General features: G+C 43.8%; 1 protein-coding gene across 8 annotated transcripts in view; it reads right to left on the reverse strand.

Moving 5' to 3' along the window:
* The window catches only part of RYR3 (ryanodine receptor 3), a 547,151-nt gene that overhangs the window by 52,886 nt on the left and 471,999 nt on the right, over window positions 1-22,266 (reverse strand). For all 8 annotated transcript variants that reach the window (XM_043471377.1, XM_043471383.1, XM_043471384.1 and 5 more), the window contains exons 66-69: window positions 15,721-16,041; window positions 13,243-13,483; window positions 4,902-4,989; window positions 4,708-4,800 (exon numbers count right to left, since the gene is read on the reverse strand). In XM_043471377.1, coding sequence (XP_043327312.1) covers window positions 4,708-4,800; window positions 4,902-4,989; window positions 13,243-13,483; window positions 15,721-16,041 — 743 coding nt within the window. The remainder of the gene's footprint in view (window positions 1-4,707; window positions 4,801-4,901; window positions 4,990-13,242; window positions 13,484-15,720; window positions 16,042-22,266) is intronic.

Genomic DNA, 22,266 nt, shown 5'->3' on the forward strand with positions numbered 1-22,266 from the left:
GTGGGAAAATCCATTCTGGACCACCCCCATGGTGATCACAGTGCAGAGGGTGGCCAGAGTCTGGCACCTCTAATGCTAGGACAGAAAAGACACGTCATGCATTTGACCTGTACCTTTACTTGCATGGCCTGTGTGGAAAGATAAGAGAAAAGAAACAAGGAGAAGTCAGTCAGTGAAAGCAGGGGTCCAAAGCATAAGCATGTTAGTCACAGCTCTTCCACCCCCATTCCTCAGCCAACACGACAGAAAACCAACCACTCTGGAAGCCAGTTGACCATGGCATGAAGAGGGGGCGGGAGGTTAGGATGGAGGTTAATTGGATCGAAAGGACTTACACCCAGACCAAGCAGTACATCATCTCAGAGACCAGCATTCCAGAGTGTGTGACACACAGACCTAGATGGTCTTCAGATCTGGCCACCCAAGTGACTCTTTAGATTTCATGCCTTCTCTCCTCCCCACTCCGTCCTGTCACCTGGGTGGGCTGCAGACAATCTGTCACATAACCAAAGACCCTGATTTTCTTTCTTCCTTCCACCCACCGCATTATCACCACCAGATCTGTGGTTACAAAAAGAGTGAGGAGAACTGAGCTGAGGGGCCATGTATGTGCTTCCCCTAAATAAATGTTTGCTAAAAACCATACTCTAGGAATATCCAAAGTGGTTCAGGATCACCTCAGACCCAAAGGATGGGGCATCTCCCTTCTTGTGCTGTGACCTTCAAATATACCTTAGGTAAAAGGCTCCTACATGCTATAAGTTCTAATTTTATTCTTTTCCTCACAAATTGCTAAGATTAGTTAACTCAGTGCATTTCCCTAATACTTGAAATTCTCTCTCTCATGCATGCTCTCTCTATATATTTTATTTTTTTTTAATTTTAATTTATTTTTAAATGTTAGCTGAAATTTTTCATTTTACAAACAAACCTAGAAATTCCTATACCTTCAAAATCACTTCATTTCTGCACACTTAATCACTAATAGTTTATGATCAAATAGCTGATTTGTGTGTGAAATTAAGGAAAAAACAGAGACTCTTAAGGGAAAGGGAGTTGGAGGAGTGGAGGGAGGCTTCGGAACTAGGGCAGAGGTGTGCGATCTGAAGCGCTCATTCCCAGGGAGAGGGTAACAGAGGTAGAGACCAGTCAACTCTACATTGGATAATAGAGAGAAAGATGAATTTCCAGAAGCCAGTCTGAAAATGAGAAAGTGTGTGTGTGTGTGAGAGAGAGAGAGGGAGAGAGGAGAGAGGAGGAGGGAGGCTGGTAAGAGGAGAGAGAAGGACAGAGGAGTGAATGGAGGGGGCAGGGAGACAGGAAGTGAGGGGGGAGGCGGGGTGGGGGCTGGGTGGCGGGGGAAAGGCTGGAGAAAAAGAAAGGGAGAACAGGAAGTGGGAGAGAGAAGGGGGCAGAGGGACAAAGAGCACTTGAACTGTACAAGTGCAAGAACAAAGGGAATACAGATGAAAAAAGTGGGGGGGGATGAGAGAGACAGGTGAGTGACCAACTGGGGGTCACTGAGGAGGAAGAAGCAAGCTCACCCGTCATTCTGCATACCCTTGAGGAGCATAAAGACGTCTTCTCAGCATGTCCCTGTCCTTCTCAATACGCTGAAATCACACTCACACGGTGGAGTGGCTTTAAACAATGAGGCACCCTCACATTCCCTGCATCACAACCCTTTTGTTTATAATCTTGGTCAAGGAACTGACATTTCTTGGGCTAAATGTGTTCTAACTTACCATTCCCCTCCGAGGAAGCTGTTGCCACCTTTCCAGAAAACAAAACAAGTTTAAAAACAAAACAAAAATCACATGCTCAGCTCAGTCATGTACAGCTTGACATATCCGCAAACCGGTGTTATATAAATAAAATATACAATGAGCTCTCCTCAAAATGTGCTTTCACTGCTGGAAAAAGGACTTATCTTTGAACTGACCTTCCATTAATCAAGTGTGAACAGTGTGGCCCACTGTATATTTTTTCCACTTCCTTTTTGTCTGCAATGGCATGTGTGGTATGTATGGGCATGCAGCTTTCCAGCACACATCTCTCTGCCATATGCACTGAGGCCAAGATCATTTATACAACACCAGAATTCAGTTAAGAGTGGAGATGAAAGCAAGCACAGGTGACTATTCAGATCAGGTAGAAGAGAGAACATCAAATTTCAGGGTGGCAGTGGGGAGTCAGCTGATACTAAAGAGAACACTCCCTCCCCATCCTCTCAATCCATACTTTTACATCCAAAAAATACCAGAAATAGCTATGGGTTACTGTTTTTTGGAGGCATGGTATCTCCCTATCTGAAATAATGTGCTGCATTTATGTAATATTATTCAATTCAAGAGATGCATTTAAAATTTACTTTTTAACAGGGCATACTAGCAGAGCTGGGAGAAGTCAGGCAGTAAGCTCAAGCCCATTCTACAAACTGGTAAACTGGGATCCAGAGAAGTTAAGTGAATGATGCAAGGCCGTCCTTATACTCATCAGCTGGGCCAAGCCTGGGACTTTTCTTTCCTTTGGTACCTAGTTCCATTTACTTCTAACACTTTGTGTCTCAACTGAGGCAACTGGAACAATATGAATATTTGTTACCTTGAGGAGTACAGCAAATGTTATTTAACATCCAGGGAGTGTCTTTCCATCCATTACACTGTAACTTTTACCCTTTCCAACATCACTCAGAAAAAAAACTGGCATCCAATGTCAATGGAAATGAAACAAAAGCATGTGCTCCTGTGGACTAACCTTACCAGTAGGGAAGATGTACCCAAAGACCCTGATTTTCTTTCTTCCTTCCACCTGAATTCTGATTCTGACCATCTTCTGACAAGGCTAATATACTCTTTTCCTCATTCAATGATGTGAATGAACAATTTCAGGTTAGTTTGTTAGTAGGTTAGTTTTAAAATATCATTGTCACCTCATCTCTTTCCAAGCGTAAACCCAAGGACCCTGAGTATCTATGCATCACCAGAGGGTTAAGATATCTTTGCCATTTCTGCTTATCTGGGATCCAAATCCCTGTATCAGAGTCATTTCCTTTGCTTTGTTGCCATCCGCTGACAATAACAATGGATGCTACCTGGTTCCACCAAAGGCCAAAAGATCTACCCCCAAGTTGAAGGAAGCAAGGAATCTGAGCATCAGTGACTTTCTGTAGGTGAGCAGCGTCAAAGGAGAGCTTGCAATCACTGTAAGAAAAGTCTTCAGAGGAACTGAGGGACAGATGCCCAGAGATCAGGAGTCTGAAAATATCCTTTCTCCTGTACCTCACATAAGTAGCTGTTTGCCAGAAGTTAAATGCAAAATAAACTCTGGAAAATCAAATAAAAATTATCTAAAGCACAAAAGGATACATCTTACGTAAGATCCCTTTGCAGCAAAGATTCCTCTTGACTGTGAATATATATATACCTAATCTCTCTGCATTGTAAGTGCACAACTTTATTTATCAAACTTTACTGACCAGCAGACATCAGATTCTAAACTCTGAGAATAAATTTTTGGATGCTGGAAGAAGTGTTAATGTCAATATAGCTTAAAGATGGAAGGGATGCAAAGTTAAGAGTGACTGCAGCTGACCAGAGCTAGACCAGAGCTAGCTCGTGAAGTTTTGGGTGCTGAAGTTTTCACTTTTGGTGTCATACCAGTCCCTGGTCTGCAGCTGTGCATACAAAGATCTTCTATTGCAAATGGTTATTTGGAAAGATGCCCCAAGGGCTTCACTATCAACCCATGACTGTCATCTTCCCAGAACTGATTCTCACTTCTGAGAGGTCCCCATGCAACCTCCACCTTCCTGCTTCTCAAAGGCAGCACTGTACCAGCCATGAGAGATGGACATCTCAGGTGTCACACGTCACACACAGTTGACAATACAGTCAACCCTCATCGAGGGACACTTCTCAGGGGAAGAGAGTTCAGGTAAGCTACAACAGCTGGGAATGAGACAGCACCTTTAAGTCAGCCTTGCTTTCGTGTATACCCCTGAAGGAGTGTGTCTGAGAATTCTCTCCCATAAGATGGAGAAGCTTCCTTGTACAGAACTGACTCAGGAGGAGCAGGGGGGCCAGATCCCCCTGCTCTATTTTTGCTGTACCCCGCCCTGTAGGTGACTGTTTTCAGACAGATGTTTGGAATGCCCTCTTTCAAACATTTCCTATAGTGGGATGGACAAATGTTTGGGTTTCTGAGTTCAACGTGTATGGAAAATAAATAGAAGGCATTAAGAGGTCAGCACAGCTGAAATAAAGCAGTTATTAGATGTTCTGGATAGGAGGAAAATGAGTGCATTGTAAGAAAATGTGCCAACCACATCTTCGAAGCAAAGTAATGTCCTTACAGCTAATTAAAAGGTGGCTCTCGGCAGGTGTATTTTTGTAGCTTTTCTACACAGGAAGTACTTCTACTTTAAAACAAGTAAGAGCAGCTCTGGTTTTGCAGACCTCTCCAATGCCTTAGGCAAGTCTTGAAACAAACTTTAGACACACAAAGCAGCTACTTATTATCAAATGTAATGCTCATGCTTATTTGAGAGCAGTTTCTTCTGGCTCATTCTCAAAGAAACAACAGTGGAGATTGTTGGTTTTGTGTGGTTTGACCTGAACGCAGTAGGAGCTGATCCCTTCACACACCCAGGATATGTAGCTTGGTTCAAGGCTGGAGAGCCTTTGGGATTGATTTCTATGGACTTACTTTCGACATCTTGCTTTTGCTGTCTCCAGTTAAAAATGCCAAATTATTAATTTCGTTCTGAATCACAAAATTTTGCTCTTCCCTCTTGAAGTTCTGAGTGGGGGGAACAGAAAAACAAACATTACAAGAGAGTTTTCCGAGGTGTGTATACCTTGCACTGCTGACTCCAAGCCAGGGCCCCCGTGTGTGCTTACGTGAGATTTACACCACAGGATGAAGATCTCTGCCACCATGCGGAAGAGCTGGTCAGAGTCTGCATCAGGGCTCTTGAGCCAGTTAGATCTGAGGCGAAAGATAAATGAATATGCATGTGGAATTCATCAGTGATCGAAACAGTCACACTCTAAAAATTATACCAGCACCAGATGTACACATTTATCCAGATAAAACTGCATCCTCACCAAAGGCATTCTTCAGACAGGCTAAGAATCAATATACTCCTCGCATGCTTAGATATAGACATGCAATTGTTGTAGGTATGTTTGAAGGACCTACAGTAGTCATTTCTATTTTACTAAAAGATGCCAGGATTATCTCAGCAAACAGACATTAGAAATCAACATTTCAGAATGGTCAAAAGTAGGGTTTCTTTGGTCCTTTGAACTGAAGAGATGATTAGAGTTACACTCTAAGTTTTGTGACTAGCCTCCTTTAATCCACAAGGTTAGCAAGATCAGGAAAGTCTTGGTCACTGTGACATACAATCATATCGTAGACATCTGTTACTGTCAAGCCTCTGAAATTTTGAGTACTCTATAAACAGTTCAGGCCTCACCTATTTTCCTTTCAAAGTCACTTTTATGAATGAAATCTGTAAGAATGTTTTTCACTGATATTTGAAGTGTACAGGCAGAGACCAATACTCCTATGCTCTCTGAAATGGGTTGGAAATTCCCTATCTAAAATACTAGCCTAGGTTAAGAAATTTCACAGTGGTGACAAGAAGGCTAAACTACCATAGAATTTAGTCACTTCCTAAAAGTTGTCTTGCCTGTAATCATCTTAAACATTTGAATTAAATTATATTTCAAAAGGGGTGGGTGATTTGCCACTTTCAAATATCTGTGTAAAGTAATACATAACGAGTTAAATTGTCTATCATCTTTCTTAAAGAAAACTGTGGCTCTCATGAATGGTTTAAAAAACTCCATGTCCCTTGGTGCCTGCAGGGGAATAGCTATCAAAAGCCAGTTCCCTATACCTGGGATATCAAACTGAATTGTCCTGAGTTGCCTGTACCTTCTGTCCATTCTGCTCATTACTAGAATAAGGAAGAAAGTAAAGACTCGTAAGGCCAAGACCACCTGTGGACACCTCTCTCATCCCCTTAGTTCCTTACTGCTTGAGTTCTAGCTTCATGGATGCGTCTGTTTAATCCTTCTTGTTTTCTACTTCAACTAGCCTCTGTTTTATAGATAGATACTACAGGTGATCTGCCCCACATTTATTCTCCTCTTCTTCCTTAGGAAGAAACCCCCATTTGACCCTGGGTGGCCCTGTGTGCTGCTAAGATCACATTACCCAGCCTCCCCTGAAGGACACCTGTGGAACTACACTCTGATCGATGAGCTGGAAGAGGAAGTTGTTGGATAAGACTCCTGGAAAAGCTCTCTAAAAAGCATCAGATAGCTGAAGGTGCCCGTCTGCTTTTCTACTTCCTCTCTGGGATGAAAATATGACAGCTCAAACTCTAATTGGCATGCTGCACCGTAAAGTAACTTTGAAGATGGATGTCAACGTTAAGGACAGGAGGCGAGAAGAGAGGGTTTCTAATGAGGAGCAACAACACTGGCCATGGATTGGCTATCTCTGCACTTCTTTTATGTGTGAGATTTAACTTCTACTTTAAGCCACTCTATAAGGTATCCATCACTAGGGGCCAAATGCAATCCAAACTTGAGGCTTGAGATTGGTAATGCTTTTTGATTTCTTTCATATTGATTTTTCAGGAGCGCCTTTTCAGAGTCAAGTGTCAAGTTTTATCAGAAGTACCAGCTGTTCCTTCTGCCGAGTTCTGGCTTAAATGAGCTTTATAGACTTGCCCTATGCCTCTAGTGGGAAGAGACGAGGGCACGCATCCTACCCTGCCGAGGAAAAGTCCAGCCACAGGGAATGTGACCTGTAGGAACTCTGAAAACAAAATATCAGGTGAACACCTGCTCACAGAAGAAAGCAGCAGCTTTGGATACATTGGCTTTCAGCTCAGTGAATTTTGTTTTGAACATCCTTCTCGCAAGAGACAGATTTTTTCCTTTGTCTTTAGTGAGGGTCCTTCTTCAGGTTCAGAATGGTGGGTCACATGAACCCGCCATTAAATGCTTTCTCTCAGGCACATAAATTCTCTGCTCCTCTCAAACCAGACTTAAGACTATTTGCAGGAGGACAGAAGATTCCAACCTTGCCTCTCCATTTTGTCTGAATCTTTTCCTACCCCCAAATGAAGTAGCCAGGCTCTGTCCCCACTGCTCCTAGCCTTCCACAGAACTCAAGATCTCTCTCAACATTCAGACAACTGATCCTTTTGGAGGTACTTAACTGATCTGTGGGTTTCTTTTATCATCGGCTCTCTGGGAAATGCAAGACTGTAGGTGGGGAAGAAGGTTGGATTTAGAGGTAAAACAGAAACAAAAAGCAGGAGAATAAAATCTTGGAGAAAGGCAAGAGTGACAGAGTTAGACTGCTATTTTCAAAATGACAAGTCATCAGGTTTTTGAAGAAAGTAAAGCCAGTTATCAGGTTTTGAACGAAAGTAAAGCCATGCTCCTGTATTCACGGTCAGGTTGTCTGACTAAGCGGTAAGAGCTTATCTCTGCCTTGCCCCTGAGCCTTTTGTCGAGGATTCAGCCTGAGGCAGTCACTGCACAGGATTTACCTGGATTCCCTTCAACAGTTTGAGAGATGAGCTTTCACTCCAAATCGCGCTAAAGCTGTGCGTCTCTGTTCAGAGTGTCTCTGATTTCCAGAAACGAAGCTGAGAAGCTGATTTGTGCAGAGAGGTTTGTTGAACCTATGTTGATTTATAACCTCCTGGCCTGAGGAGATGGAGCCCTGAATCACCAGGCTATGCCCACAGCATGCTTGGAACTCTTGCTCCTTCGGGGTCATTTTCAGGCTGATCACTGACCCACCGAAGCTTCTCTTCAGATGTCAGAGACACCTGACACTGCTGTGACAGGGCTGAAGGAAGTAGAAAGATTTAAAACAACAAGAGAAAACAGGGGAAGACAGGGCAAGATGGCGCTCATCAATATTTAAAGAGCTGCTTAGGGAGAGACTGGAGTGGTTTTGTGGCTCTAAAGAGCAAAAGCTGAGCCGATAGGAGTTATAGATCTGAACTTTAAGTGGTTCAAAGTTGGGGGAACTGGATGAAGGCAGTTCAAGGTATAAACATCCAGTTATAAGACAAATAAGTCCTAGGGATGTAAGGTTAAACATGACTCATCTGATTAACACTGTATGTTACATGAAAGTTGTTGAGAGTAAATCCTAAGTTTTCTCATTACAAGGAATAAAGACTTTTTTGTCTTTTATTTTGTACCTGTGTGGGATGATGGATGTTCCCTCAGCTTACTGTGGTAAGCTTTTCATGATGTATGTAAGTTAAACCATTCTGTTGTATACCTTACAGAGGGCTTTGTGTCAATTATGTCTCAATAAAACCAGAAGAACAAAATGAATGAGAAGGAGTTGAAAAAAATGACTTGAAATGTCTGAAACTAGAATGGGAAGGTACACACAGGTCCAGCTTTGTCTGTTGTCCATAACCGTGGTGGATAATGAGAGGTGGGAAAGGCACCACTAGGAAAAAGGAAGGGGGTATTTATCTGTCCAGTTAGATGAGCTGACCTCTATATTCCTGCCAACTCCTCAACCCTGTACTTCCAAGCCAGCCAATTCTTTAGGGTGAAGAAAGGACTCGAGGAAGGTACAGGCACACACGTAGGAAGGAAGTATTTATAAGTGAGGCTCAGATAGCCCTAATGCTCCCTGGTGTTCAGGGAAGAACGGGTTGAAAAGTGGGGATGAATGAATTAATGATGATCTCAAAGACTCTCTGACATTGTCAATTTTAGCAACTTTCAAATACTACGTAAGTAGAACACACTCTATCTTCAGTCTTGATCGTCAGTAGTGGCAAATGCAATTAGAGAGCTATTTCAGGAGCAGTCTTACCCTACTTTCATTCTTGCTTTCACCTCAGACTCTGACAAATTCCTTTGCTAACCTGCTAACATAATTATGTTATCGGAAATGACTCAAATGATGACCCTGAGAGCAGGATTTCTTTTGAGAAAGTGAGTAAAATTGCCCATAGATAGTTAAGGAATTATATACACACATATACCTATATACAGTGTGCATATGTTTATTCTGCAAAGCTAAATATAAGTAATCTTAAGTAAATATTTTAAATAGTAAGTATAATTTACCTTATGAAATAAATGCTAAAATAGGCATATCCAGACCTATTCCCTGCCCATGACAGAATGGCATACCACTCAAAAAGTTAGCAGTGTTCCCCCAAATGTCTCCAAGTCTTTTCAGTATCTACGATGGGGTATTTTAAAATTAAACCACTGCAAACTTCCACTTTAGGTCTTGAAGCTTTGGGAAGGTGTGGTATAATAAAGTATCTATTTGGTCTTTGCCTTCCACTGGGACCAGCTGTTCTTTGTTCCTTTGCCTGCTCATGAACATAAGGTTCCTATGCTTGCATTTCCTCCTTGTTGTTGTTTAGTAGAAAAGTCTTTGCAACACTATGGACCACAGCACACCAGTCTCATCTGTTCTCTACTATTTCTCAGAATTTGCTCAAAATCATGTCCCTTGAGTCAGTGATGATCTAACTATCCTTATTCAGCTTAAATTCCATGATCAATGTTTATAATTAGCCTAGTATATACACCTTCATGCCCTAACCCATTTTTCTTCCATCAGACTCATTTTGCAAAACCCCAACCCTGGTTAAGTCCAACTCTCTACCTAGTCTCAGCCTGTACGTGGCGGCCAAGTTGGCTGGAGAAAAACACAACTTGCTGATGGTCCCACTTTAAATCCATGACCACAGATCTCAAGTGGGGCCACTGATGCTGCCTTGCAACCATACCACACTGCCCTGGTCCATCCACTCCCCCCACTTGCCCCAGCCATTGCCCCAGACTGTCTGCTTCCTCCTCAACCCTCCAAGTACATTCTCCCCATCCTCCCTCTCAGTTGATGTTCTTGCTTCCTACTTCACTGAGAATGGAAGCAACCAGAAAAGGACTCCTACAGTCTGCCAGCCATAATACATATGGGCGTGTGCACGTGTGTGTGTCTGTCTGTCTGTGTGTCTGCCAGCAGCAGCACCCGGGCACCCTGCCCTCCTGCCCGTCACTGTAGATGAACGATCTCAGGCTGATCCTCTGCCTGTTTGAATGCATTGCTTTAGAAATTCTCTCTCCCTCTTACATCATCAATTTCTCTTCTCTCCATTGGCTCATTCCCATTCATAAAGAAACAAGTTGAAAAGTCTCCCATCTTAAAAACTCTCCTCTTGAACCTATTCTGCATCTAGCTAGCAGCTCATTTCTCTGTTCCCCTTTATAGTGAAACTCCCTGTGGGACTTCCGTAATGTTCCAGGGGTTAAGAATCTGCCTTCCAATGCAGGCTACGTGGGCTCGATTCCAGGTCGGGGAACTAAGATCCCACATGCTGTGGGGCAACTAGGCCCACACACCACAACTAGGGAAGCCCACGCACTGCAATGAGATGGCCTTGTGTCCCAACAAAAAAACCTCATGCAGTGCAACTAGAGAAAGCCAGCATGCTGCAAAGAAGACCCAGAACAGCCAAAATAATTGAAAGAAAAAAACACCTCCCTGAACAAGTTGTCTGTAGCACTATCTCCAAGTCTTTTTCTCCTATTCTCTTCCAACCTACTCCAAAGAGGCCTTCAACTCCATCACTTCATTGAAACTGCTCTTATCAAGGTCACCAATCATTTATTCATTATTCTTTCCTTCTGGAAATCCTTTGTGAAATCGGTACCTAGGACACAACATGCTGTTGCTTTCCTCCTGTCTCACTGGTGGCTTCCTCTCAGCCTCACTCGCTGGCTCCTTCTCTCCCACCTGACCTGTGTACAAGGGCTCAGTCCTTGGAACGCTTCTCTCTCCCTCTCAAGCCTTTATTTATCTCATTCAGTCTCATGGCTCTCAAAGACCACATACCAATATGTAGGCAACTCTCAAATTCTTAGGTCCACACCAGAGTGAACTCTGGACTCATATAACTGCCCACTTGACATTTTCATTTTTATATTGAAGAGGCAACTCAAATTAACATGTCTGAAAGGGATCTCTTCATCTCCCCCTAAAAAAACTTCCGTACCCACAATCCCCTCCAACTTAATTGCTGGGAACTCCCACCTTCCATTTGCTCAGAATCATCTTTGACTCATCTCTTTTCTCTTATTTCCAGTCTGCACGTCCCAAAGGCTCTACCTTTAAGATGTTGGGTCCAGAATCTGACATATTCTGTCAACTTTCATTGCTACCAGCCTGGCCCCAGCCACCACCAACTCTTTTTTTTTTTCCTTTTATTTATTTCTTTTTTCTTCTTTTTTTAATTTTTATTAGTTGGAGGCTAATTACTTTACAATATTGTAGTGGGTTTTATCATACATTGACATGAATCAGCCATGGATTTACATGTATTCCCCATCCCGATCCCCCCTCCCACCTCCCTCTCTACCTGATCCCTCTGGGTCTTCCCAGTGCACCAGGCCCGAGCACTTGTCTCATGCATCCAACCTGGGCTGTTGATCTGTTTCACCATAGATAATATACATGTTTCGATGCTGTTCTCTCGAAACATCCCACCCTCGCCTTCTCCCACAGAGTCCAAAAGTCTGTTCTGTACATCTGTGTCTCTTTTTCTGTTTTGCATATAGGGTTATCATTACCATCTTTCTAAATCCCATATATATGTGTTAGTGTACTGTAATGGTCTTTATCTTTCTGGCTTACTTCACTCTGTATAATGGGCTCCAGTTTCATCCATACCATTACACGCCAGTCAGGATGGCTGCTATCCAAAAGTCTACAAGCAATAAATGCTGGCAAGGGTGTGGAGAAAAGGGAACCCTCTTACACTGTTGGTGGGAATGCAAACTAGTACAGCCGCTATGGAGAACAGTGTGGAGATTTCTTAAAAAACTGGAAATAGAACTGCCATATGACCCAGCAATCCCACTCCTGGGCATACACACCGAGGAAACCAGATCTGAAAGAGACACGTGCACCCCAATGTTCATCGCAGCATTGTTTACAATAGCCAGGACATGGAAGCAACCTAGATGCCCATCAGCAGACGAATGGATAAGGAAGCTATGGTACATATACACCATGGAATATTACTCAGCCATTTTTTTTCCTTTTAAATTGTAGTAACATCCATGTCAACTTACTCATTAGCAACATTTAGTACCTTCACAATGTTGGACCACCACATGACTAATTGCAGAACATTTTCAGGACTCTGAAAGGAGACCCCAGGCCCAGTAAACAGTGGCTCCCATCCCTCTCTGCCCCAGTCCTGGCACCACGAGTCTGCTCTGTCAACTCCAGATCACCCTCAGCCCTTGACTGGGTCACTGTGAGCCTCCCAGCCGGCCTCCTCACTCCCTATATTTGCCCTGATCCCTCACCTCAGCGCTTGAAGACTGAGTCAGATCACATCACAGCTTAGCTTCAACGCTGCACCAGCCTCTCATCTCACTCAGAGGAAAAGCTCTGTACTCTCGGCTCCGTGGAAAGAAACTGGCCTCTCTGACATCTCCTGCTGCTCTCCCCACCCCTCAACTCCTCTCTCTCTGGCCTCCCTGTGATCCCCTGAGCATCCCCACCCGTCCCTTCCTCAGGGCTTGCACCACATGTTCCTTCTTCCTGGGAACAAACCTCTTCCCCAGATCCACATGGTTTCTGACCTCACCTCCTTCAGGTCTGTGTTCAAATGTCACCTTCTCAGTAACATCCTTTTAAAACTGCCAACTGGCTCTCCTGATTCCATTTACTTTGCTTGTATAATTTACTTAGGTAAGTAAAGTATATAGGTAAATATATAAGTACATAGGGAAGTATATTGTAAATGTCTAAGTACTTTATGTTTGCTCGCCCCACTCTCTTGCCAGAGTGAAAGCTCCCTAGGCCAACATCTTTTTTTCTGTATTGTTCTTGCCTGTCCTCTAATGCCTAGAACAGCGCCTGACAGACAGTCAGTAATCTCTCTTGAATGAGTGTGTGACAGAAGAGCAGAGGGATGGGAGGGGTCGCTGCTGCCCTTCTTCAGTGGCCTGTGAGGATGAAACGGGTGGCCAAGCCACTGATCATACAGAACCACTGGTCACGGAAAGCGCTGCCCAGAGGTCCCACAGCAGGGATGGAGGCGGCGGGGATGCTGGTGGTGGCAGCCGTGACTTTCCTCTCTCGCCTGTAACAGAACCCAGTCCCACCCCTCCATCGCGGGCCGGCCCTGCCCAGACGCCTCCGTACCTGTTGTTGTCCACGTAGCGGATGAGCATGGGGTAGAAGGCGTAGAGGTCTCTGCAGAGGACAGCAAACTCGTCCAGGATGAGCAGCTCGGCCTCCTGCGTGTCCCCTTTGCTGTCAGCTCTCAGCTGCTCCTCCTCCTGCACGGTCTTGACGGCCTTCTTCTTCAGCTTCTCCAGGGTCGGGATGAAGTGGCTTTTCAGCAGGTCCGGCCTGGCTTTGCTGATGATCGGCTGGGCGTACACTGTGTTTGCAAACAAAGGGCCTCCCCCTCATTCCACAGGTTATGACAGTCGAGAAAAGGAAAGAAGGGACCCTCAAAGGTGAGGCTGTGGAAAGCCTTTGACTCAGACTGGCACCCTTCCTTCATTTTCCACTTGGCATGTCTGTCTCATGAAGTCACAGTTGCTGGGGTGGGGGTAGGCATGGATGGAGCTACAGGAGAAGGTCCCTATCCCTGTTTTGCTTCTTCAAGTTATGAGAAGAGCCACCCCTGAACTCTTCATGCATGGCCTTTGCTATATCTCTGAGCTCTTCATAACGGGCCATCTTTCATTTTAGAAGAGTGACTTTGACTCACTAGTTACGTTATAAACTCCTTGAAGGAAGTCTTATTTATATAAGCAGCACTGTGCTGAGTCAAGAGTACATACTTAACACTCTGCCTTCTGGTTATTTTATAGAAAAATCTCTTAAAAATACACAAACCCTGAGAAACTCATAGTTTCTCAGCCCCCAACACGTGAGAACTGCCAGTCTATTGTCTTGGGGCTCCTCTAGGCCCTGAGAAAAGCAGACAAACTACTATCATCAGAGTCAATAAGCAGAAACAAGTAGGACTTGGGACTATGATTCTAGCCCTTTTAAAGAGAAAGATAAAACTTACATGTCTCATTGACTTCTTTATTTGCAATATCCTATTGGTCTAATTCATAATAAAGATCAGAATCAGAGTAATTATTTAGATATGTGAAATAAAATTCTCAAGAGTCATGAACCGTTCACAAAGTACAATACGTATTTTGTGTATTTCAAAGTTCTTTAATGTAGGGCTTTTCAGTTGGAAACAGCCTATACTCTAGCACTTTTTAATCTCACTGTGCCTCATTTTTTGCTTCCATAAAAAAAGACTTTTTTAGAAAGAGAAGGTGAAGGCAGTTCTCTGTGGCAATGTGTTAATCAAGAAGTCGAAACTTAGCACTATGATGGCTCACATTTCATACCCTGGTCCTCACCAGGGTGCACCTCTGCTTTGGACCTGGAATCAGAGTGGTTCTTCCAGATATGGGTGATTTGAGGTTGCTCTTGAAAACTGACTTTGTTTACACACCAGGAATGAAGTGGCCTGACTGAATGAGATCTGGACACACTTGTGAAATAACAGGCCAAGTTCAGTTCTCATCAGCGTGCGCTGACTTCTTTCCTTTGTACCCCTGGGGAATCTAAGGGAGTTCATCCTTTGATTTCCTTCCTTCCCTTAAGCCAGATTTCCCTTAAGCCTCAACAAATTACTTTAGGGTTAACAATATTCTTGGGCTAAAAGGTAAGAAAGGAACACTAATTTACCTATTCACATGTTCCCAGGGGCCTATACTATCCAGGAGCCATCAGTAACCAAAGTATTTATTAATATAATTTGAATCTCAGTTCATTTCAGAGACAGGAAGAAGGTAGGATATTTTCTTCTTTGGTCTTGCAGAGGGGTATCTACTCATTTGTCCAGGAAGCTAATAGCTCCTATTGACCCAATGGCTGTGTTTCATGGTCCAGGAAACTGTAGGGGTGAAACAGCTATGGTGGAACTGTGTATCTAAATTGCAGGTCTATCAAAGGCAATGACTTTAGCTTCTGTCTCCTCTGACTTTACTGTGACAGAGGACCCTAAAATCTTCATGGTCTCCTGACTATGAAAAATGTGGTTATTAATTTTCCAAGCCTCTCTTTTTTTTTTTTTTTTTGAGAACAGAAAATCAGTGAGTAACACTCACTAAGAGCCTACTGCATGCAAGGAGTTCTAGAGGAATACAAAACAAACCCAAAATCCAAGTGACGCTACTGTGAGCCTAAACCAGAGAGTGTCTTAGAAAGCATAAAGTGAAACACAAATGCGAGAGAAACTTACAGAACAGCCCAGATGGGAGTGAGTTTCATACGTGTGGAAAACACACAGGGTCACTTACCCAGGAAATATGAACAATTACTGTAAGAGCAAATGGGATTCTTAAGTACCAAAAGCAAATGAGCAATGATCATCAGAATCTTGCAGAGTTTATCAAGAAGGGCTTCCTGGAGATTTGAGGGGCTAGATTAATTGGGGAGTCAGGCAGGAGCACTGGCTCCAGGAAGCCCTATAGGGGGATAAGTCAGTTCTTTTCACTGTTAAATATCTAAGGTAGGGAGGGGGGATAGATTAATGATAGACTAAGAGAAGAAAAAGAGTCTAGGCATCTCGATGCCAGGGCCGAAAGACACGCGTGGTACCTGCAATGCGCTTCATCCAGGAGGCCTCGTCGATGCCCAGGTTGTTGTTGATGATTTTCAGAATGTTGCCCAGGATGACACTGAGGTGTTCAGACGTGACCTTGGTGCACCAGGGCCCTGCGCCGGGGGGCAGGTGCTCGGGCCCCCGCTCCCACCAGTAGGACAGGTAGTTGCAGAGCATGGGCAAGATGACCTCAATGACGTGGGGCATCTCTGTGTACCGGGCCCCTGATTCGGCCAGGTCGTTGATTTCCTTCATCAGGCCTTCCAGCTGGGGGATGTCGGGGCACATCTCCTCCACTGTGTCTGGCATCCCCAGAACTGACCGAGAGGGTACAGGAATAATAAAGGGACAGTGATTCAAAACAGAGTGCAACCTTCTCTCTCTCTCTGTCCACCCCTCCTTTGGCCTTGAGACATAATTTTCCATCCCAGAACCTCAAACAGGTAAGCACTAGATATGTAGGAGCTATTGTAAAGGCTGCAGTTTCCAGAGGCTGGGTTATCTTCCAGATGTTCTATTCAGGTCAAAACACTTAAACTGAATCTTAAAGGAACATAACAGAGACATGGCTGAGGGACATTTTATAAGACTTCTCTGTGAAAAAGTCAGTCTCTTGGCTTCTCCCTCCTGGCGTCAGTGTATGCACTGGAGGAAAGGCAGGACCCAAAGCAGAAAAGCAACCCATAGATATCGAGCTGCCAATTTGTGGTTCAGTCACCTAGATCATGTCTGTACTGTTTTGAAAAGGAAAAAGAAACCTCTTGCATCAAAGATTCTTTTAGCTGGACCAGAGACAATGCTTTCCATCCAGTTGAAACCTGTGGGGGGCGGGGGGTGGGAAACATTGCCCATACACTGATTTCTGCATTTACAAAAGAAGTTGCTGATGATCTGAAGTAACCTTTGCCAAGAGCTCTTGTCAATCACTTAGACCTTTTTGTTTTTGAAGGCTTATAGACAAGGAATAGTGAGTTAGCCCTGTCTTTTCCTCACAGTGAATGACTGAGGTCACTTCACTGAACAAGGACAGACAGGATGAGATGATTACAGAGTTCAACATGAAACATTGTTAGGTACAAGGATGGTAAATGGAAAAAGCCAAGGGGATATCTGTCCTGTTCTTCTTAAGGCAAATGACACTCTTTTCCTCCAAGATAGGAGGAGAGACCAGAAGCAACCTGAAGTTGCTGATGGGTGAGATGCATATAAGGGCTCTGTGTGGCAAGGCATAGCCCAGTGGAGAAAGAAACAGGAACCGGAAGCTCTGCAGAGCATCCTGGTCAGCAGCTCATGTGCAGACTCCACCCACAGGCTAAACTTCTCAGAGCAGGGCCAAAGCACCAGGCATCATGGAGCCTAAGGAGTCAGAGAAGCAACAGGAAAATGTGGTGCCTTTTAGATCCACCAGCGGGGCACATTAGATCCACTAGAAGATTTGAGGACATTATTTTTGATATTAAAAGTAAAGTGCAAAGCTTTTAGGAATTTCAAAGGAAAAAGCAGAAAACTTCAAATAAAATGTGACATTTAGTGAGTTGGGCTCTACCTTCCGGCCCTGTGCCATGGGGTTACTGCTGGTGTGAAATCTCTCTTTTCTAGATTTTAAGTCCATAGGAACGGAAGGGTTAATGAAGAAGAGGCCACAGCAAAGGCTTTGGCTTTTAGGAATATCAGTCAATTGAAGGGTCTGTCTTGATTTCCTTCACGATTGTACTGCCTGGAGCAAAGATAGAGAATAATCCTGTGAAGATAGACTAAGAGATGAAAAGAGAGTACAGGTACCTTGGTTCCTGGGCTGGGGTGGGGAGGAAAGGCATTTGGGATACCTTCATCCAGGAGACAATGAATCCGTAGCTGATACAAGCGGTTCTACAGGATGGGGTGTGGCTGCAAATCAATGGACTCGGAAGAGCCTCCCTGCTATGGAGTGGCCCTGCATGGGGTGTCCTAATACTTGCCCTAATTATGTTTTTCTCTTGCTATTGGCATGGCCTTTGGTATGTAGAAGGCTGATTACTCTTCCTTGGAAGTTAGGAGTGAAGCAATGTCCTTTAAATCCAGACAATTCAAAAGGACTAGCAGCATGAAAACCAAAGAACATCGAACTCCTGCCATTTACCCCGAAGGGAATTATTCAGGTCAGACACGATCCACTGCCAATGCTGGTCATTTGCAGAGAACAAGTCTGGCCTGTACCTTGCCTCAGAGCAATAAGAATCGGGGGTGACATCAACGTGGGGGTCTGGGGAGACTCTCACAAACAAAATCATTTGACACATACAGTGTCAGATAAATAGGTACAAATGGTGAAGTCAAACATTCTACCTTCAGGCTCTGCACTCAGAGCAGTGCCAACTGCCACAGAGGCAACTGAAATTTACAACTGTTGGCTATAAAATTATACACGAGAAGGCTCAGAGCATGTGTGTGTTTAAATGTCACACAGACAATCCATCATCATAGACACTTTTTTTTTCCTCCTACCTAAGAAAAACACAGAGTTGCTTGAGGTTGCTTCAATGGAGTCATTATAATGACCTTTAAAAGTTATTTATATGTAATTGGTCCTCAAGGGGAAGAAACATTTGCAATTCTGGTGGTGTTTTGTACTTCAAATGCCACATAATACACCAGCAGAATGAATGCTGCTGAGTTATCTACCTGAAAAACAGCTCAGTTGGGTCCTGTTAGAATCAGACTCAAGACTGTGAGGGGGAGCCATTAGAACACACTGTCCTTTCATCTTCCACATCAATGGTTCTCAAAGTGAGATTGTCCTGCCAGCAATGGCAGCATCACCTGGAAACTTGTTAGGACCTTTTGGAATCTCGACATACTGAATTAGAAACTCTAGGGGTAGGACTTGGCATTCTTCAAAAAGCCTTTTGAGTGATTCTCATACATGCTATCAAAGGGAGAACCATTGGGAAAGACTGAGTTAGAGTCCACAGCTGTATTTTTTTCACCAGGCAGCTCTTCCCTCAAGATGACAGCATCCGAGAGCACCACTTCTGTAGTATTACATGGAAACCGGACCTCCTTCCTCTCTGGTTGATTTTTTCCAATAAGGATTTGAGAAGTAAACCTGGCTGGTGAGTAGGATGTTTTGGTTAATCTATTATCCTGACTAGGCTTTCCTGGTGGCTTAGTGGTAAAGAATCCACCTGCCATTGCAGGAGACGCAGATTTGATCCCTGAGTTGGGAAGATCCCCTGAAGAAGGAACTCACTCCAGTATTCTTGCCTGGAAATGCCATAGACAGAGGAGCCCGGTGGGTTACAGTCCACGGGGTCGCAAAGAGTTGGACAGCTTAGCGACTGAGTATACACACACACAAGATCTAATTCTACTCATGAATGGAGTCAACAACAACAAGATTCTGATTCATAGACCACTGCCACATGTAACCAAAGATTTTATCTAGCACACAGCTAGAAAACCTTTTCTAGACATATCTTAACAATTTTGGATGAGTTAAAAAATGCTCCAGGATATTACAGGATAGAAGAGGTCCTAATATGAGTAACTCTGCCAGCAAAATGGACTATAGCCCGCCGGGCTCCTATGTCCATGGGATTCTCCAGGGAAGAATACTGGAGTGAGTAGCCATTCCCTTCTCTAGGGATTGAACCTGGGTATCCTGCATTGTGTGTAGATTCTTAACCATCTGAGCTATCAGGGAAACTCCATTAATTGAGATGTCCAATTGACTGAAGTCTTGATAAATCAGTTAATATTCTATTTCTCAACCAAAGACTCACAGCATCTGTCACATTCCCTTTCCCTATTCCCTCCTTGGTCCCTCAGGCCACCTACTGTGTGTAGTGAATGAAGTCTACCTTTTCAGAGCCCATCAAGCTATCAGTCATTGTCTGGCTCCAGGCAAACATGGTTATCCCAGAATATATTTTTATGTGCACTCTGCTTTTCAAGAGCTGTACACATCATCAGAATTCACTCTTTGTTAACTGAATGATGAAAAATATGGGCTCAGAGGACTTGGACCCTGAGTCCACAGTGTGTGACTGATGGATGAACAACAGTGTCACCACTAGTCACAACCTTGTCCCTTCTTCCTTATGGAGTATGTGATGACAGATACTTATTTTTAATTTATGAATATGTCTTACTAAATCAATGTGAAGGTATATAAGATAAGAAGAAACATATTTCTAATAGCCCTTGAGAACAATGGGACACAGTCATTTCCTTCCCTCCAAAGCCAGTCTAGGGTTTCCTTCATCTGGGTAAATTTCAAATTTACCTGCTACTCTACCTCTGTGTCCCATCACTTCATGGCAACTAGATGGGGAAACAATGGTAACAGAGACAGACTTTATTTTCTTGGGCTCCAAAATCACTGCAAAGGGTGACTGCAGCCATGAAATTAAAAGACGCTTGTTCCTTGGAAAAAAAGCTATGACCAATCTAGACAGCATATTAAAAAGCAGAGACGTTACTTTGCCAACAAAGGTCTGTCTAGTCAAAGCTATGGTTTTTCCAGTAGTCATGTATGGATGTGAGAGTTGGACCATAAAGAAAGCTGAGTGCCAAAGAATTGATGCTTTTGAACTGTGGTGTTGGAGAAGACTCTTGAGAGTCCCTTAGACTGCAAGGAGTTCAAACCAGTCAATCCTAAAGGAAATGAACCCTGAATATTCATTAAAAGGACTGATGTTGAAGCTGAAGCTCCAATACTTTGTCCACCTGATGCAAACAGCTATCTCATTAGAAAAGACCATGATGTGGGGAAAGACAGAAGGCAGGAGGAGAAGAGGATGACAGAGGACGAGATGGTTAGATGGCATCACTGACTCAATGGACATGAGTTTGAGCAAGCTCTGGGAGATGGTGAAGGACAGGGAAGGCTGGCATGCTGCAGTCCACGGGGTCACAAAGAGTTGGACATGACTGAGCGACTGAACAATAACTACCTCTATGAATTCAAGAGTAAAGTAGATCTCTCTCTCTCTCAAGGTGCAAGCTCTACACACTGGTGACACAGACAGAGACACTTTTTCTTGAATCACAGCTGGAGCAGAATACATACATCAGTATCCAGCACTGTCATGAAGCTGGGGAGCAATATTTTAGCTGGCTTCTGTCTACAGATGCCACAGCCCTTCCTCATCATTACCAAAGCCTGCTCTGTCGTTTAACTCCTACTTTAGCTGCAAGACATAACTCATGTGGAATCATGAGACAGCAGAGAAAAACAAGGTTGGGACTATAATTTTCCTAGTCCATGAAAGGGGAGAAAGGGTGAGATGAGGCTGAGGGGACTGGGGAATTAACTGAGAGATACCGTGTGAGACTTTGGAACGTGGAGGCATCTTGGCAATATCTCTCTCGATGAGCTCTGAGAGCAGTGGTCTCCACTGTTATTTTAGCTCAAGCAGAGAACTTGTTAAAGCAATTTTGTCTAAAATGTCTGGTCATGTTTTCTGGGGACCAGGTGCTGCTTTTATCTGAAGTGGGAACAAAGCTGCCAAAGTTTAGCACTCTGGATTCTTAGATGGAAAGAAGAGTGACAGAGAAAAATGCAGCAAGAACCCTTCTTCTCTTAGGACTCTCAGGACACATGACAGTTTGAAACGGGGGCTTGAACCAAATGGAACTGAGGCACAGTCTAGTCATCTGCTGGTACAATATTTTAAGAAAATACTTGTTCTGAACAGGATATATTCTGGTTTGTTATGATTTTTTTTGCGGGGGGTGGGGGGATTCTGCTTTTCTTAACATTAATCGAACCCATTGTGTGGTAGCTTTTGCTTCATGTTACATCAAGTCAAGGTAGTTCTTTCCAGTTGGAGGCCAAGTTTCATTTAAGGTTCCTGTTGGAAGCGCCTCTGATCTACTCCATCGTCCTTCAGCAGGATCACAATTATCCATACATGGGGACTCTTCTCTTCCATCCCCCAGAAGCAGGTTTACCCCCTGCCTTGGATTCCAGTTCCAGGTTATTCTAGAAGAGGGGGTGGGAAAACTTTTCCTATAAAGGGGTCAGACAGTAAATATTTTAGCCATTTCAGGGCCAACAGTATTTACTGCCACCACTCAACTCTATCACTGCAGCTGAAGAGAAACAGAATGGGCCACCCCCAAATATACCCCTTTGGCAGACGGATTACTTTGAGCTGATTATTTTTAAGAAACTGAAGATCCAGGAGAATGTCTGACAACAGAGTTACCTTTTTATAAGGGAAATCTACCTTTGTAAACAAAGTTTATCTTAGTTACGGGAGCCAGTACCAGAAGAGAGCTCTTACCAAAGACCACTTTTTCATCTGAGAGATTCACAAGCCTGGCGGGGCACACTGCTTACCAAGCCCTTCCTCTTCGCACTTTCCCATGGATTCCTACCTGCTCTGAAGCCCTAGACTCCTAACCTTTTCCTCAGGATGGTATATAAGTCTCAAATGTTGGGCTGGCTTATGAGTCTCACATCTTTGTGGGGCTCCCTTATGTACATGAGTTTGAGTAAATTCCGGGAGTTGGGGATGGACAGGGAGGCCTGGCGTGCTGTGATTCATGGGGTTGCA

This window comes from Cervus canadensis, chromosome 6 (genome assembly GCF_019320065.1).
Source record: "Cervus canadensis isolate Bull #8, Minnesota chromosome 6, ASM1932006v1, whole genome shotgun sequence".
NCBI classification, from domain to species: domain Eukaryota; kingdom Metazoa; phylum Chordata; class Mammalia; order Artiodactyla; family Cervidae; genus Cervus; species Cervus canadensis.